At 45.0% G+C, this 19,794-nt stretch overlaps 1 protein-coding gene across 1 annotated transcript in view; it reads left to right on the forward strand.

Annotated features, from left to right (window-relative positions):
• LOC141098915 (cysteine repeat modular protein 2-like) overlaps nucleotides 1–19,794 on the forward strand; it is a 408,915-nt gene that overhangs the window by 354,587 nt on the left and 34,534 nt on the right. Inside the window, exon 12 of the mRNA XM_073586906.1 lies at nucleotides 3,920–4,115. Within this exon, the coding sequence (XP_073443007.1) occupies nucleotides 3,920–4,115 (196 nt within the window). The remainder of the gene's footprint in view (nucleotides 1–3,919; nucleotides 4,116–19,794) is intronic.

Here is a 19,794-nt window from a genome sequence, read left to right on the forward strand (position 1 = left end):
TATATATCTTTTCTGGGTAGAATATAATCATTGAGGTCTAACCTCTGTGATCCCCTCAGATCCTGAGAATGAAGGGGGCATATCATTGGTGCAGAACTGCATTCCTTTTACTGTTTGTCTCTTGCATGGAGGTTCTTTTCAACGGCTGCATAAGTAACTACATCACAGCCCAATTCAAATGTATTCAGGTGACTGTGGCCTGATGTAATTCTCCTCTAAGCCATAGGGCAGTTTCCTCCTTCAGAGCCTGCAAATTGCAAGATTCATCATCCAGAAATGTGAAAAAATTTCCATACCCAATAATCCTGCTTGTAGGACTTGCCACCAGTATAATTATGTCGCGGAGCTTTCAGGCACTGTTGAATCTTCTCCACCAACAGCAACTCTAGGATCACCTGCACCCAAGCTGATGCCTTAAGAAGGAGATATGTCCCTGTTATACCTTTTGGCTGAAGGTCAGCTCTGCTCTTTTTCCCTGATGCCAACATCATCTCTTTGGTACCCAGGTCTGGTTCCCAGGCCTTTCCACCACACAATCATCATTATCCCTTACCTTGCTGACTTTTGCCTCAGTTTCCTGAGCTCCTTGTCTCTCACTTGATCCCTCCTCTATATTTACCCTGACTCACAGTGCCAGTGCCCCTACCACCACGCTTGACAGAGCCACCAAAACAGCTAGGTTTTTGAATCATGTTCTCCATCTTCTCCAGCCTCATGTCATTTGAGTACAAATGCTGACTTTTCATCTCATCCAACAAATCAACTGGAAGAAGTTTTTATATATTGGCCCACAGAGTACTGTGACTTAGGGGACTAAGGGAAAGAACTGATAGAGTTGTCATTGACAGCATTGAAAGTCTGCGTTATAAATGCATGAGGACACTGACTCAAACTGGTGGTGTTGCTGTCAAAAGTACCATCTTGCTATGGCTGAGATGAATGGTGTGCCATTTATTCATAATACTCTCCCCAGCTAATACCATTGTATTTGGTAGTATTACTGGCGAGATGGCTGGTGCCAGTGATAGTGATTTTGCTGCTATCAGCTACCACAGCTACCTTAGCTATGATAGTTTTTTTACATTACTTTTTTACCATGCATTTTCTCCAACACAATAATAAACTTTTATCATTGTTTTTAACGCAAATTATTGTAGCCTTGCGGAAAAGGACGCAGCAAGAAATGCTAGGTAAGTAGGTACACATTGAAAAAGCAATATGTGGCAACAGCATGCAGTATTGGCATTGTGTTTACGGTTCTTAAATTGGACTAGTAACACAGTCGTGCAAAAACACACTTGCACAGTTAAATGTTTCTATTTATTAAATATTTTTTTTGCTATCTTTATCAAAATTATTTTCCCTTCCGAAAAGGATGTAACAAGAAATGTTAGATATGTACATACACATCCAAAAAGCCAGCAACTGCAACAGATCACTGCATTGATGTATCATGTGTGGTTGTTAAATTTGATTAGTAACGCAGGTGTGCAAAACACCATTTTTTATACAAATTTCTTCATATTTTTTAACAAAATTCCTTTCCCAAAACGGACATAACAAGAAATGCTAGGTAGGTACTTACACTGCCAAAACAACTACAACTGGAAAAAAATGCAGTATGGCTGTGAAGTGTACGGTTGTGAAACTGTAGACAAAAAAAAAAAATTGCAAAACCATATATGCAAAATTAAATGTTTGGATTTTGTTATTTTTTTCATTAACAATTTTTTATTAAAAATCAATTATTCCCTCCTTCCCAAAAAAGGACATAACATGAAATGTTAGGTGGGTGGGTACATATCTAAAAAGTCATCAACTGTGACATGCATTGTTGTGTGCGGATGTGAAATTTGACCAGTAAAACAGGTGTGCAAGAAAATAAATTGTGTTGCACATCAGACACGGGCAACACTTTTTGAGGTTTACAGTCACAGCTAAATGTTTGGTTTTCAGTTAATTTTGTTCTGAAAAACATTTACGGTAATTCTTTGCTCTTAGCCAAAAGGCTTGCAAAAGAAATGTAAAAACTCAACACATTCTCTCACTTGTGACAATCACACTTTCTCTGACAGAGTTCAATTTTTTTTAGAAAATATTGTGATGGATTGCTGCTTTCTAGTGCTTGAAGAATTAAGTAAAAAATGTGTAATTTAAAGGGAACCTGTCACCAAAAATAACGCTTCTATCCTGAAAATATGCATTTAATCTTCAAGTTAACAGCGTTATTATACTGTCTGACACCTGCACGCAGCTGAATTCAGGGGAGAGAAAATGATCCTTATTCTCCCCAGCTGAACACTCCTCCCATTAGCTTAAGACATTTTTAAGCCCCTTTCACACGTCTGTGTCTCCGGTACGTGTGGTGACATTTTTCACACATATCGGAGACAGGTACACACGTAGACCCATTCAAATGAATGGGTCTGTGCACATGTCAATGTGTTTCCACGGACCGTGTGTCCGTGGGTAAAACACGCTGACATGTCAGTTTTTTACAGTCATCATGGACGGCAAAATGTCCTGCACACGTGCACACGGAGAACACACATTGATGTCCTCCATGTGACACGGACAGCCACCAGGGAAGAAGCACTATTGTAAGTGCTGTTCCCAGGCGGCTGGTGCTGAAGCCGGCTGACATTCTCCCCTGCTCTGCCAGCGAGCAGAGGAGAATGATGAGCGCTATATTAAAGTCCAAACTACAGCAGGTGGGGCTTTTGGGACTGTTACTCCCATCATCTGACACCTGCTGTAGCTAATAACAGTAACAGTAGGTGCGAATGATCCGGGTATTCCACAGCCCCCACCTGCTTTCGTTTGGACTTTAATATAATGCTCATCATTCTCCTCTGCTCGCCGGCAGAGCACGGGAGAATGAAGACAGCCAGCTTCAGCACCAGCCGCCAGGGAACAGTGCTTACTGTAGCGCTTCTTCCCCAGCAGCTGTCCGTGTGGTACTGATGCGGCACACGGGTGGCACACGGTTGCCACACGTAGTACACACACGGACATCTCCGGTACCGTTTTTTCCGGTACTGGAAATATATGGAAGTGTGAAAGAGGCCTTAAATAGAGCTTGATCCTTCCTTCCCATATAATTGTAGGCTTTTAGCCTTGGAGAGGCATCATGTTAGGTTTAAGGTCCCAACAAAGGGATACAACTTGCTATTGGGCTCATATGAATTGACCAATTTGGTGCACTAAGTTCCTACATTTTTAACATGTTTTCTATAGCAGTAATGCAGTTCCAATTTCATACATTCAATGTTACCATATTATAGCGTTTCAGAGTGCAGCTTAAAGTGTTAATTGGCTGTGCTATGCCATGTGATGTCATAGCTGCATGGCAATATGGAGAAGCATTGCGGCCTCATCTGAGGTCATATGAGCCTTCTCTGGCTGCTGCAAATTTCTGCTATGTGTAGAATTACAGCAGGCATTTTTAAAGAGATTACCATTAGGGTTAATAATTATCAAATGACAATTTGTTTGAATTTTCCTGTATCTGCTATTTTTTTAAAATATGACACAAATTGAATTTTCATTGTATCAATTCACTGATCTCTGATACCAGTCCCTGCCCCCTCACACATTAAATATAATTTCATGAAAAGCCAAGAAATGGGCTCTCTGCATTGGCCATCCCGACATGTTAGAAGGGAGCTGGACAACAAGCCAATCAAACAAAGAATCCCTCCTAGCTGGAATCACCCACAAATGGTAGCGCCCAAATGTCAATTCATTCATGAATGTTGAGGAAGAATAAAATGGAATGGCACAATAAATAATTGTAAGAAACAATGTTGCAGAATTCTTAGTTAACGGGGAATTCAGTGCAAACTACTCTGTAAAAAATAGGAGACATGCTAAAGTAATCTCCACAACAACACATAACATAACTTTATGTTCACTGCAGAAAGCACTTGTGTAAAGCAATGTCCCACTGGGACATACAATACAAGCGAAGAAGCAGATGGGATGACACTCGGCTTCTGTTCCGCATGCCACCAGGTATGCACAACATGCCATGGAGGATCAGCCAAGGACTGTGATGTGTGTGCTTCTGGATACTACAAATTGCTTCACCTCTGCATACTACATTGCCCCTCTGGGTAAGTACATTGATGTGTTCTAATGTTCTAGTAGCTTATGTGAACTGTCATCAATGCTAATAACTACCGCTTTGCATATTCACTTACCTTACATATGTAGCATCAAGTCACGTTATGTTCGGTCTGCTGCTTGTGATATGTATATTTCATTACTGGTTAATTCATGTGTCCCTGTGTTTCTAATTATACTTGAGGAAATATGGCAAGTCTATTTCATTGTTTCAAGTGAAATGGGCTGAAAAGCAATACCGACCTCAGTAACTTCTAAAAGTTTGGAGTTTTGCTATGTACGGCAGTGTAAGTAATGAAGTAAGTGCACTGCCGCTTCATAGATTACAATGGCCATTTCAAACACTTGACTGGTGGGGGTGCCAAGAATAAGACAAGAATCAGACATTATTTTTAAAGAACCCAGATGATACCCTTTTAACCCCTTACCTACAATTGACGTAATATTCCGTCCATGTGACCCTGGACCTAATTACCATGGATGGAATATTACGTCACCGCGATCAGCGGCGCCCACGTGGTGAGCGCCGCTGATCGCGGCCAAGTGTCAGCTAATCATCATAGCTGACACCCGGCACAATGTGTCAGGGGCGGTCACGGACCGCCCCCGACACGTTAACCCCTTGCACACCGCGATCAAACACGATCGCGGTGTACCGGGGGTTAAAGGAAAGCATCGGCAGGGAGGGGGCTCCCTCCTTGCTTCCCTGAGCCCCCCACAGCAGCGCAATGTGCAGCGCTGCTGCTGGGGGGACTCCTTTCCTGCAGGTCCCCGGATCCATAATGGCAACGGGGACCTCCGGGGGCCTGCAGGAAGCTGGCTTCCTCAGTGCCTGCAAAGCGCAGGCATGAGGAAGCCTGTGCAGTGCCTGTGACAGATCGCTGATCTGTCACAGTGATCTGTAATGTGACAGATCAGCGATCTATCACAGGACAGTTATGTCCCCCCTGGGACATTGTAATAAAGTAAAAAAAAAAAAAAAGTGTAAAAATAATTAAAAAAAATCGCTAAATAAATTAAAAAAAAAAAAAAATATTCCCCAATAAATTCATTTTTTGGAAATAAAAAAAACACAATAAAAGTACACATATTTGGTATTTCCGCGTCTGTAACGACCCACCCTATAAAACTGTCCCAATAGTTAACCCCTTAAGCGAACCCCTTAAAAAATAAAAATAAAAAACGAAGCAAAAAATAATGATTTATTATTATACCGCCGAGCAAAAAGTGCAATAACGCGCGATCAAAAAGACGCATATAAATATCCATGGTACCACTTAAAACGTCATCTTGTCCCGCAAAAAACGAGCTGCCATACAGCATAATCAGCGAAAAAATAAAAAAGTTATAGCTCGCAGAATAAAGTGATGCAAAAATAATTATTTTTTATATAAAATTGTTTTCATTGCATAAAAGCGCCAAAACATAAAAAAAGACCTAAATAAGGTATTGCTGTAACCGTACCGACCCGAAGAATAAAACCGCTTTATAAATTTTACCGCACCCAGAACGGCGTAAACGCACCACCCAAAAAAAATTCATGAAACGCTGGTTTTTGTAAATTCTGCGTCCCAAAAAACAAAATAAAAAGCGATCAAAAAATGTCACATGCCCGAACATGATACCAATAAAAGTGTCAACTCGTCCCACAAAAAATAAGACCTCACATGACTCGGTGGGTCAAAATATGGAAAAATTATAGCTCTCAATATGTGGTGATGCAAAAACTATTTTTACAATAAAAAGCGTCTTTTAGCGTGCGACAGCTGCCAAACATAAAAACCGCCATAAATAGTAAATCAAACCCCCCGTTATCACCCCCTTAGTTAGGGAAAAATAATAAAATTAAAAAAATGTATTTATTTCCATTTTCCCATTAGGGTTAGGGCTAGGGTTAGGGTTAGGGCTAGGGCTAGGGTTAGGGTTAGGGCTAGGGTTAGGGTTAGGGTTAGAATTGGGGGTTTCCACTATTTGCGCACATCAGGTGCTCTCCAAACGCAACATGGCGTCTGATCTCGATTCCAGCCAATTCTGCGTTGAAAAAGTCAAATGGTGCTCCTTCCCTTCCAAGCTTTGCCATGCACCCAAACAGTGTTTTACCCCCTCATGTGGGGTATCAGCCTAATCAGGACAATTTGCAAAACAACTTTTGGGTTTCTATTTCTCCTGTTGCCCTTAGGAAAATAAAAATTTGGGGGCAAAAATATCATTTTTGTGGAAAAAAAATATTTTTTTATTTTCACGCCTGGGCGTTATAAACTTCTGTGAAGCACTTGGGGGTTCAAAGTTCTCACCACACATCTAGATAAGTTCCTTAGGGGGTCTAGTTTCCAAAATGGTGTCATTTGTGGGGGGTTTCCACTGTTTTGGTACATCAGGGGTTTTCCAATTGCGACATGATGTCCGATCTCAATTCCAGCCAAAAACGTCAAATGGCGCTGCTTCCCTTCCGAGCTTTGCCATGCGCCCAAATAGTGGCTTACCCCCACATGTGGGGTATCAGCGTACTCAGGACAAATTGCACAATAACTTTTAGGGTCCTGTTACCCTTGGGAAAATAAAAATTGGGGTGAAAAGATCATTTTTGTGGAAAAAATATGATTTTTTAATTGTACCGCTGTACGTTATAAAATTCTGTAAAGCCCTTGTGGGTTCAAAGTTCTCACCACATATCTAGATAAGTTCCTTGGGGGGTCTAGTTTCCAAAATGGGGTCACTTGTAGGGGGTTTCCACTGTTTAGGTACATCAGGGACTCTCCAAACGTGACATGGCGTCCGATCTGAATTCCAGCCAATTTTGCATTGAAAAAGTCAAACGGCGCTCCATCCATTCTGAGCTCTGCCATGCGCCGAAACAGTAGTTCCCCCCACATATCAGGTATCAGCGTACTCAGGACAAATTGCACAATAACTTTTGCAGTCCAATTTCTCCTGTTACCCTTGGTAAAATAAAAAAATTGAACCTGAAGTGTTTTTTTTGTGAAAAAAAGTTAGATGTTCATTTTTTTTAAATATTCAAAAAAATTCCTGTGACGCACCTAAAGTGTTAATAAACTTCTTGAATGTGGTTTTGAGCACCTTAAGGGGTGCAGTTTTTAGAATGGTGTCACTTTTGGGTATTTTCTATCATATAGACCCCTCAAAGTGGCTTCAAATGTGATGTGGTCCTAAAAATAAAATGGTGTTATAAAAATGAGAAATCGCTGGTCAACCCTTTAACCCTTATAACTTCCTAACAAAAAAAAATTTTGGTTCCAAAATTGTGCTGATGTAAAGTAAACATGTGGGAAATGTTAGTTATCAAGTTTTTTGTGTGCCGTAGCTCTGTGATTTAAGGGCATAAAAATTCAAAGTTGGAAAATTGCGAAATTTTCAAAATTTTCGCCAAATTTCCGTTTTTCTCACAAATAAACGCAAGTTATTTGAATGAAATTTTACCACTAACATGAAGTACAATATGTCACGAGAAAACAATGTCAGAATCACCGGGATCCATGGAAGCGTTTCAGAGTTATTACCTCATAAAGGGACAGTGGTCAGAATTGTAAAAATTGGCCCGGGAGTTAACGTGCAAACCACCCTTGGTAGCGAAGGGGTTAAGATGACTCTACCTAGTTATGAATGCATGCAAGTAAGTACAGAATACAAATGGATAAAACAAGGGGGGTAATGAACCCTGCCTTGATGTGCTGACAATATGTGTCAGACTAGGTTCATATATCTGTGTTTTGGAGTCAGATGATGGACTGTAATGCAACAGACTTGCACATATACCTGTATGAGGCTACTGAATTCACATTGGGAGGCCTGCAGATGGTCTGTGCATGGCAGTCGATACTCAGACCCTGAAAGATGTATGTGTGAATCCGGCCTTACAGTACAGTGGGGGATTTCACTGACATATATGAAAACTCACTATACATATGCATGCCAACAAATATTTGTGATGTGCAGAAATAGATATATAAAGATAATCAATACAAAAATTACACTGAGAACCTGTATTGTATATGTGTCACATGTTTATGTATTCAGAATTAGGGATGGACGAACCCGAAAGGTAAAGTTTGGGGTCTGTACTGAACAGCTAGGGTCCGTGCACAAACCCTGAACAAGGATTTATCCTTGTAGTCCATGTTACTGTTTGCATTCGACAGATGAAACAACCAGTGTTTAACATGCTGTCATACAGTATGTGTGACAGAGCAAGAAATACTGGCTCAGACCGGTAGTAAGTTTTTTAGAGAGCTGTACTTCCCATGCTGTCATACAGTTGACAGCGTGTGAGCCAGCGGCTGTGACTGACGGTAAAATGGTTGCCGCCGGTCATAGGCATCGGCTGATGAGAGTACTACTCTCATCATCCTACACATAGTCTCACTGATAGCAGCAAGTACAGGCGTACAATGATGAGTATTCATCAGCCTGTGACTGTGCAATAAATAAATAAAATAAAAAAATGGCCTGGAGTCCCCTTTATTCGTGATAACCAATGCAGGCAAAACTGGCAGCTGCGGGCTGCAGCCCTCATCTGTCAGCGTTTTCCTGGCTGGTTATCAAAAATAGAGGGGTCCTCTTGCCATTTTTTAAAATTTAAATTATTTGAATAAATAATTTAAAAAAAAACTATGGGGTGTCCCCCCATTTTTGACAGCCAGCCTGGGGCTGGTATTCTCAGACTGGAAAGGGGCCTTGGATATTGGCCCTCTCCAGCCTACAAATAGCAGCCCGCAGCCACCCCACAAAAAAAACGCATCTATTATATGCACCAGTTCTGGTGCTTTGCCCTGCTCTTCCCACTTGTTTCAGCGCTGTGGCAAGTGGGGTAATATTTGAGGAGTTGATGTCAGCTTTGTAATGTCAGATGACATCAAGTTTGGGGGTTAGTAATGGAAAGGTGTCTGTAACATGCCCCTATAAATAACCCCATAATCCAAAGTAAAAGAGACACACACACACGAAAAAGTCCTTTAACCCTTTCGCGCCAGAGCCTGTTTTTGCCTTTGTGACCGGGACAATTTTTTCAATTCTGACCAGTGTCATTTTATGAGGTCATAATTATAGAACGCTTCAACGGATCCTGGTGATTCTGACATTGTTTTCTTGTGACATATTGTACTTTATGATAGTGGTAAAATTTCTTTGATATGATTTGTGTTTATTTGTAAAAAAAAAAATGGAAATTTGGTGAAAATTTAGCAATTTTCAAACTTTTAGTTTTTATGCCCTTAAATCAGAGTCATATCGCATAAAATAGTTAATAAACAACATTCCACATATGTCTACTTTACATCAGCACAATTTTTGAAACATAGTTTTTTGTTAGGAAATTATAAGGGTTAAAATTTGACCAGCGATTTCTCATTTTTCCAACCAAATTTACAAAACCGTTTTTTTGGGACCACCTCACATTTGAAGTGAGTTTGACAGAAAATACCCAAAAGTGACACCATTCTAAAACCTGCACCCCTCAAGGTGCTCAAAACCACATTCAAAAAGTTGATTAACCTTTTACGTGCTTCACAGGAACTGAAGCAATGTGGCAGGAAAAAATGAACATTTAACTTTTTTTAACAAAAATTTTACTTCAGAACCAATTTTTTTTTTTCATAAGTGTAAAAAGAGAAAATGAACCACAAATTTTTTTGTGCAATTTCTCCTGAATACTTCAATACCCCAAATGTGGGGGTAAACCACTGTTTGGGCTCACAGCAGAGCTCGGAAGGGAAGGAGCGCCGTTTGACTTTTTCAATGCAGAATTGGCTGGAATTGAGATCGGATGCCATGTCGCATTTGGAGAACACTTGATGTGCCTAAACAGTGGAAACCCCCAAAAGTGACACCATTTTGGAAACTAGACCTCCCAAGGAACTTATCTAGATGTGTGGTGAGCACTTTGAACCCCCAAGTGCTTCACAGAAGTTTATAACGTAGAGCCGTGAAAATGAAAAATCATATTTTTTCTACAAAAATGATCTTTTCTCCCCAAAATTTTTATTTTCCCAAGGGTAATAGGAGAAATTAGACCCCCAAAGTTGTTGTGCCATTTGTTCTGAGTACGCCGATACCCCATATGTTGGGGGTAAACCACTGTTTGGGCGCACGGCAGAGCTCGGAAGGGAAGGAGCGCCGTTTGACTTTTTCAATGAAGAATTGGCTGGAATTGAGATTGAACGCCATGTCGCACTTGCAGAGCCCCTGATGCACCTAAACAGTAGAAACCCCACAAGTGACCCCATTTTGGAAACTATACCACCAAGGGAACTTATCTAGATGTGTGGTGAGCATTTTGAACCCCCAAGTGTTTCACTAAAGTTTATAATGTAGAGCCGTGAAAATAAAAAAACATTTTTTTCCACAAAAATGATTTTCAGCCCCCAATTTTTTATTTTCTCAAGGGTAACAGGAGAAATTGGACCCCAAAAGTTGTTGTCCAATCTGTCCTGAGTATGCTGGTACCCATACCCCATATGTGGAAGAAATCTACTGTTTGTGCACACCGTGGGGCTCGGAAGGGAAGTAGTAACGTTTTGGAATGCAGACTTTGATGGAATGGTCTGCGGGCATCATGTTGCATTTGGAGAGCCCCTGATGTGCCTAAACAGAAGAAACCCCCCACAAGTGACCCCATTTACGAAACTAGACCACCCAAGGAACTTATCTAGATGTGTGGTGAGCACGTTGAACTCCCAAGTGTTTTTCCTTCGACTCATTGGGGGACACAGGTACTGTGGGTGTATTCTACCGCCACCTGGAGGCTGACACTAAGTAAACAACACAAGGTTAGCTCCTCCTCCGCCGTATACACCCTCGCCCTGATCGCGTGACCAGTTTTATGCTTAGTGTCCTTTGGAGGCACACATGTCTGGTTTTCTCCAGACTTCTTTTTTTTCCTATGAAGATAAGACAGGGGCGACGGACCCTATTGAAAGGGTCCGATCTCCCCAAACCATCAACAGGCGAGCACGTGTGAGTATCGTCTCCACGTATCATTTCCCGCACTGTGGGACATATCTGGGCCATTTTCCCCAGACTTTTTTTTCTCTCGCTTTTGCTATGAAGATAAGACAGGGGCAACGGATCCTATTGAAAGGGTCCGATTTCCTCAAACAATCAACGGGCGAGCACGTGCGAATATCCCTTCACGTATCCTCTCCCGCGACGTGGGACATGAGGCCGGACTTAGCCCTGACCACCCCTAGGTCTGGAAGCCATGGGCTGTACAGAGGGACAAGACAGTCTGAACGGCCCCCACTGCTCCACCAACGCTAGATGGTGGTGCTGCAAGGCGGCGGACGGTCCCTCTCCTCAGCCCTGGAAGGAGGACGGAGCTAGGGTGCCTGCACCGTCCTGGATATTCACCCCCCTTCCCTCTACCTGATCGGAGAAGTTGTCAGCGTCTAGAGGGCATGGATGGGATGGCCTGGGAGGGCCCTGCGGCAGCGTCCAGAGTGCTGGAGCCCTTAGCTTCATGCGTCAGCTCGGCAGGACTGAAAGTTAGGCCCCCTCCCCTTCCTCCCCTAGCGGCGTAGCCGTGCCTGATGCCAGGTCCGACGCGGGCTCCGGCCATGGTTTGCGGCAGCCTACCCACCCGCCGCCACCCTTTGGCGGGCGGACACTAAAAATCCAGCCCGCTGCTTCGGCCTGTGGTAGGCCGCGGCCGGAAGTCCCGCCCTCCCTGCGCGACATCTCTTCTGGCGGCCCACCCTCCGGAGCCTGGGCGGGCGCTGGATAAATTGAGCCCCCGGCTTCGCGTCAGGGTAGGCAGCAACCGAGGGAGCACATCGGTGAGGAGAAACAGCACGTATGGGGGGACACAGGACCGGGTAAGTGCGGTCCTGATGGCAGGAGGCCTTGCTACGAACAATCGAGGGGTGCTCTCTCCCCCCCACTTCCTCTAGCAGAGCAGTATTGAGACTGGCAGATACAATATGGCTGGTAAGGGGAAAACGCACACGTTCCTATACGCTGCATGCATCTCCTGTAGGGCCTCGTTTCCGCGGGCACAGAGTAATAAATTTTGCGAAGCCTGCAACTCCAAACGCGCCCTGGAGCCCTCCCCTGAGACTGAGCCCAGTGATCTAACTTCTCCGGAATGGGCCCTATCACTATCGCAGTCTATGGCAGCGCTTACGAAGGCGATCGAGTCTCTTCACGCTCCAGATAGGGGCAAGGATAGTGGCTCGCTTATCTGGGAGGGGTCCACCACCTCACAAGAGCCTCCGGGCTGCAGGGGCCGCTCTCACTCCAGGCAGACGCAAAGAAAAAGAACCCACACAGCATCTCCCGGCCCATCCAGTGCCTCGGCATCCGTGAGTTCGGCATCACGCTCTCCTTCACCAGTAGTCGGGAGCGGGCAGAGTTCAGATTATAACTCAAATGAGCGGCTAGACCTAGATACCCCGGGGTGTCGAGAAACAGTCGACAGCCTCATCGAAGCGGTAAATCAGACTTTGGGGATGGAGGATGACGTCACCTTGGCCTAAGGCCATAAGGTATCCTTTAAACGAGCTAAGCGACCGCATAGAGTGTTTGGCACTCACCCAGAGTTTGAGGACATAGTGCAGCGTCACAGGGAACGGCCGGATAGGCGTTTCTCGGGCCAGAAGACGATAGAGGCAAGATATCCGTTTGCCCCGGAGCTTTGTAAGAAATAGGCGGAATCCCCAGTGATGGATTCACCAGTGTCACGCTTGGCCTCGAAAACCTTGCTATCTGTACCTAGTGGTTCTTCTATTAAGGACCCCACTGATCGGCTCATAGAGAGTTTGGCTCACTCACTTTTTGAAGAGTCAGGATCAGTACTCTCTCCCTCGTTCGTGGCGACGTGGGTAGCCAAGGCCATGATGTCATGGTTGGAGTCATTGAACAAAGTCTTGCAGGATAAAGACCTGCCTACGGAGGTATCAGAGATCGCGAGTCAGATCGCTATGGCTGGTGACTACTTGATCAACGCTTCCTTGGATGCGACCAATTGTGCGGCACTTGCGGCCGCAAACGCGGTAGCCATTAGGAGAGCTCTATGGTTAAGGACATGGCGGGCCGATTCAATTTCCAAGAAGTCCTTGACTTCCCTGCCTTATCAGGGTGGCCGCCTGTTCAGGGAAAAGTTTGACCAACTCATCTCTGATGCTACAGGGGGAAAAAGCAGCTTCCTCCCGCAACGAAAGGTCAAAACAGCCGCTTCGCCAGGCTCAGGCACGGTTTCAGGCAACCCCAGGTGGACGGCAGCGGCCAGTTCTGCTGCTCCAAGTCGCTCCAACCAGGATAGGGAGCGACAGGTCTCATATAGAGCCAACCCATTGGGGAGAATGCGTGCTCGCCTGCCCAGGTCGAGGGGAATCAGGTCCCAGAGACCCTCAGCTAAATGACTTGGGCGACATCAGCAGAGTAGGCGGCCGCCTGCTCCAGTTTCGCCATGTCTGGGTCACGGTAGCATGCGACTCATGGGTGGTGGAACTGGTGTCCTCAGGGTGCAAGATAGAGTTTATCAAGTATCCCCCAAAACAATTTTTTCTGTCCTGACTTCCCAGGGTGGAGCCCCGGGCAAGGGCGTTGCTTGGGGCCATCAATTCACTCCAGCACAACAGAGTCATTGTTCCCATACCAGAGCACGAGAAGGCTCAGGGTTTATATTCCAATCTGTTTGCGGTCCTCAAAAAGGACGGGACAGTCAGGCCAGTTTTGGACCTGAAGCTCCTGAACAGGTTCATCAGGATCAAACATTTCCGAATGGAATCTCTCCATTCAGTTATATCGGCCATGGGGCAAGGAGAATACTTGGCCTCTATCGACATCCAGGATGCCTACCTGCACGTCCCCATTTTTCCTCCGCATCAGAGGTTTCTACATTTCGCCACCAATGGGTAACATTTCCAGTTTGCAGCACTGCCCTTCGGGCTAGCCACCGTCCCCAGAGTGTTCACAAAGGTATTGGCAGTCGCTATAGCTGTCTTACACTCTTGGGGCATAGTCGTCCTACCATACTTAGATGACCTCTTGTATAAGGGCCCCTCGTTTCGGGCATGCGAGGAGAATGTCAGCATTATGCTGGATACCCTCTCCCGCTTAGGGTGGTTGGTCAACAGGAAAAAATCATCCCTTGTCCCACCCCAGAGGATTTCCTTTTTAGGGATGATCTTCGACACCTCCTGAGGGTTGGTAATTCTCCCTCAAGACAAAGCCCTAGCGCTCCAGCAAGGAGTCCAGAAGCTTCTACAGCCAGTCCCACACACCATTCGGTTTGGGATGAGAGTATTAGGGAAGATGGTGGCAGCAATGGAAGCGATTCTGTTTGCCCAATTTCATCTTCGCCCCCTACAGCACGCCCTCTTGTCATCTTGGGAACAGAACCCGTTCATGCTCGATCATTAGTGCCGGCTATCATCTCAGGTCAGACAGTCACTAGAGTGGTGGACGATCAGGTCCTCCCTTCTTCAAGGGGAAACCCTTTCTCCCAGATCAATGGCTAGTGGTCACAACCGACGCCAGCCTCCTCGGCTGGGGAGCAGTTTTCCACCACCACACGGCCCAGGGGCAATGGTCGCATCAGGAAGCACGCCTTCCGATCAACTTGTTGGAAATACGAGCACCTTCTAGCAGGGCGTCCCGTCCGGATTCAATTGGACAACGCCACGGTGGTGGCTTACGTAAATCATCAAGGGGGCACTCACAGCAGGGCAACTATGTGCGAGGTGGGACACGTGCTTCACTGGGCCGAGAGGAACCATTCGGTAATATCGGCGGCCCACATCCCGGGCCTGGAAAATTGGGCGGCGGACTTCCTCAGCCGGCAGGGGGTCGCATCTGGGGAATGGTCTCTACACTCCGAGGTCTTCCAGCAGATTTTCCAATGGTGGGGAACACAGGATGTGGATCTGATGGCCTCCAGGGTCCCCATGTTCGTCGTTCGGTCTCGGGACCCGCGAGCGATCGCTGTGGATGCGTTGGTTCTGCCATGGAAGATCAGAACAGAAGGGGTTCCAGCGATTCTGCTGGCCCCAGACTGGCCCCATCGGGCTTGGTACGCAGATCTAGTGCATCTGCTCGCCAACGTCCCATGGCGACTTCCATAACGCCCAGATCTACTGTCCCAGGGCCCGATCTTCCACCCGGACTCAGGGGCCCTGTGTTTGACAGCATGGCCGTTGAATCTTGGATTCTGACCCAGGCGGGGTTTGGGCGTGAGGTGATCGCTACAATGGTTAGCGCTCGGAAGCCTACCTCAGCGAGAATTTACCATCACGCCTGGAAGGTCTTCTTTGCTTGGTGTCGAGATCGTGGTTTTTCTCCACTGACATTCTCTATCCCCAACATCTTGGCCTTTCTCCAGTCAGGCCTAGAATCAGGATTGGCCCCGAGCTACCTTAGGAGACAGATATCGGCGTTGTCCATCCTTTTCCAGGGAAATATTGCTGCCAATATGTAGGTGAGGACTTTCATCCAGGGGGTCTCCCACTTGGTACTGCCCTATAGGGTGCCCCTGGACACCTGGGACTTTAACCTGGTCCTGAGTGTTCTGCAGGAAACTCCATTAGAAACGCTACAAGATATTTCTCTGTCGTACCTTTCCTGGAAGGTGGCATTCTTGGTAGCCATAACATCTCGGAGTTAGCGGCCCTGTCTTGCCGGGCTCCGTTTCTCACCTTCTACAAGGATAAAGTGGTGCTTAGACCAGCTCTCCCCTTTCTGCCGAAGGTTGTGTCCTCATTCCAGATTAATGAGGATATTGTCTTACCCTCGTTTTGTCCAGTGCCAGAACATCATGTAGAAAAAGCTCTTCGCACGTTAGACCTGGTGAGAGCACCCAGGAGGTACGTGTCGCGGATGGCACCCTTTCATCAGACGGACACGCTGTTCATGCTTCCTGAGGGGCGCAGGAAGAGACTCGCAGCCTCAAAGTCGACCATAGCCAGATGGATCCGTCTAACTATTCAGGAGGCCTACCGCATCAGGGGTGCGCCGGTTCCAGCAGGGATCAAAGCACACTCTACTCGGGCGGTGGGCCCCTCTTGGGCACTTAGGCACCAGGCTTCGATGGAACAGGTGTGCAAGGCAGCAACCTGGTCCAGCCTGCACACATTTACTAAACATTACAATGTCTATGCTCAGGCTTCGTCAGATGTGAGCCTAGGTAGAAGGATTCTCCAAGCAGCGGTAGCGCACCTTTAGACATGAGGTGCATGCAGCTTGGATTGGTGAGTCAACTTCCCACCCAGAGACTGCTTTAGGATGTCCCACAGTACCTGTGTCCCCCAATGAGACGAAGGAGAAACATGGATTTTTGTGATAACTCACCGTAAAATCCTTTTCTCCGAGACGCTCATTGGGGGACACAGCACCCACCCTGTTAGCCAGTTTGGCTCTTGTTTATTTAATTAAGGTGCATTTTTTGTTGATGTCAGAGTGGTTCTTTTCCAGACATATTGTTATCTGCATTAAGGCTGTTTTTTTGTTATTCTTCTACTGCTTTTGCACTAAACTGGTTTCCGCCCGCAATCAGGGCGAGGGTGTATACGGCGGAGGAGCAGCTAACCTTGTGTTGTTTACTTAGTGTCAGTCTCCAGGTGGCGGTAGCTTACACCCACAGTACCTGAGTCCCCCAATGAGCGTCTCTGAGAAAAGGATTTTACTGTGAGTTATCACAAAAATTCATGTTTCACTAAAATTTGTAATGTAGAGCCATGAAAATAAAAAAATCATTTTTTTTCCACAAAAATGATCTTTTAGCCCGAATTTTTTTTTTTTTTGCTGAACAGATATCAGTCCATTTTTATCACTACCTATAACCATTTATCACTTGGTATAACAAGTAGCAGCATTGCTTCGGGACCTTATGTGCATAAGTCCAATTCCAATTTTTTATTTTTACAAGAGAAACAGGATACCCCATATGTGAGGGTAAACCACTGTTTGGTTGCACGGCAGAGCTAGGAAGGGAAGGAGGACCGTTTAACTTTTTCAATGCAGAATTAGCTGGAATTGAGATCGGACGCCATGTCGTGTTTGGAGAGCCCCTGATTTGCCCAAACAGTGGAAACCCACCAATTCTAATTCCAACCCTAACCCTAACCCCAAACCTAACCATAACCCTAACCACAACCCTAACACCAACACACCCCTAACCCTAATACAACCTTAACCCTAACTATAGCCCTAACCCCAAAATACCCCTAACCCTAATCCAAACTCTAACCATAACACTTACCACAAAAATAACCCTAACACACTCCTAACCCTAATCCCAACCCTAACCCTAGCCCCAACTCTAACCTTAATTTTAGCCTCAATCCTAACCCAAACTTTCGTCCCAACCCTAACCCTAACTTTAGCCTAACACTAGCTCTAACTTTAGCCTATCCCTAACCCTAACTTTAGCCTAACCCTAACCCTAACTTTAGTCTAACCCTAACCCTATCTTTAGCCTAACCCTAACTTTAGCCTAACAATAACCCTAACTTTAGCCTAACAATAATCCTAACTTTAGCCTAACCCTAACCCTAACTTTAGCCTAACCCTATCCCTAACTTTACCCTAACCCTAACAGTAACTCTAACTATACCACTAACCCTAACAGTAACCCTAACTATAGCACTAACCCTAACCCTAACTATAGCACTAACCCTAACCTGCCGTATCTATTTTTTTAACTTTATGACAAGATCGCTGACTGGCACAGCTGTTGCTAGCAGCACTTATCACACTATTTCTCCTCTAATCTCTCACTGACAGGAGATCAGAGGAGAAACAGTGTTACTATGAGGCAGATTGCCAGGAAAGTTCATTGCTACAACAAACTTTCCCAGTGATCTCTCTCATTGACTGGTGTGACGCTGAAGTCATCAGGACCTGAACTAATTAGGTCTCGATGAGGTCCGGGGTCACAGGAAGCATTGTGCGCCGGGATTCCCTCGTTATAAGATACGTGGGGTCCTCATCAGCACAAAACCGCTGACCATAGACAACGTCGGCGCTGCACAAAGCCTTGCTAGCGTCGATGTTTATCTACCATCGGCGGTCCTGAAGCGGTTAATTGTACAAAACACACATTAAAAAATCAAATCTTCTATTTGAAATAAACACTCCCCACTTTCTTTTACCCATTTATTACTGTAAAATTAAAAATAAAAAAGCACCATATTCCTCACCTGTCCAATGACAATCCATTTGTCCCACAAAGAGGCCAACTCTACTTAATCTGGATTGCATGGCTGAGCATGGCTGAGCGGTGGTATAATGCGAATCCAGCCGTGAATCCAGAAGAAACTGATAGACACCTCTACTAACCAATGGGCTTCATGTCAGCTTACATTACAAAGCTGAGATCAACTCCATAAATATTACTCTCATTGCCACTGCACCAGGGCAAGTGGGAAGAGTCAGGTAAAGCACCAGAATCTAATAGATAAGCCTTTTATGGGGAGGTTGCAGGTTATTTTTAGGCTGGGGACAGCCAATATCCATGGACCCTACTTTGCCTGAGAATACCAGCCCCCAGCTGTCTGCTTTAACTTGGCTTATCAAAAATAGGGGGAACCTCATGCTGTTTTTTTAAAATATTTATTTCAATAATAAAAATAAATGTCAGGGGGACACCTCTATTTTTGATAATCAGCCAAGATAAAGCTGACAGCTGGAGGTTGCAGCCCACAGCAGTGAGCTTTACTTGTGCTAATTATCAAGAATAAGGGAGACCCCAAGTCTTTTTTCATTTTTTTCACATGCTGCGCCAGAGCTTACTGTACATGTATATGAATAAATAATTGATAAAAATGGCAAGGGGTCTCCCTTAATTTTCCTAACCATCTGAGAGAAAGCTGATACCTGGGGCTAGTGTTATTATTCTGGGAAGGTGTCAATATCCGTGAAGCTTCCTAGGCTATTAATATTATCTCACAGCTGTCTGCGCAGCCTTTAGTATTTAGTAACGGAGGGACCACCCACCAAAAAAGACATGGGTTCCTCCTAATATTACTAAATATCAAAGACTAAACAGACAGCTGCAGGCTGATATTAAAAAGCTGTGTAGTATTAAACATGCATAGGACGCCAGTCACACAGATGCGTGTGATGCAGTGATGCTTAATTTTACACAGCCACCCCCTACATAGAATCATAGAATCGTAGAGTTGGAAAGCAGGATTCCCTAAATCATCCCAGACAGATGTCTGTCCAGCCTCTGTTTGAAGACTTCTATTGAAGGAGAACTCACCACCTCAAAAAGTTTTTTCTAATATCTAATCTGTGTCTCCTCCCATTCAGTTTCTTCCCATTGCTTCTAGTCTTTCCTTGTGCAAATGAGAATAAAGATGATCCTTCTACAATGTGACAGCCCTAGAGATATTTGTAGACAGCTATTAAGTCTCCTCTCAGTCTTCTCTTCTGCAAGCTAAACATTCCCAAATCCTGCAACCTTTCCTCATAAGACAGGGTTTGCAGACCGGTCACCATTCTGGTCGCTCTTTTCTGAACTTGCTCCAGTTTGTTGATGTCTTTTTTAAAATGTGGCGCCCAAAACTGGACACAGTATTCCAGATGAGGTCTGACCAAAGAGGAGTAGAGGGCAATAATGACTTCACGTGATCTAGACTTTATGCTTCTGTTAATACATCCTAGAATTGCATTTGCCTTTTTTTGCTGCTGCATCACACTGTTGGCTCATATTCAGTC

The sequence above is a fragment of the Dendrobates tinctorius genome, unplaced genomic scaffold (assembly GCF_039654945.1).
Source record: "Dendrobates tinctorius isolate UK_male_01 unplaced genomic scaffold, ASM3965494v1 ptg000097l, whole genome shotgun sequence".
NCBI lineage: Eukaryota > Metazoa > Chordata > Amphibia > Anura > Dendrobatidae > Dendrobates > Dendrobates tinctorius.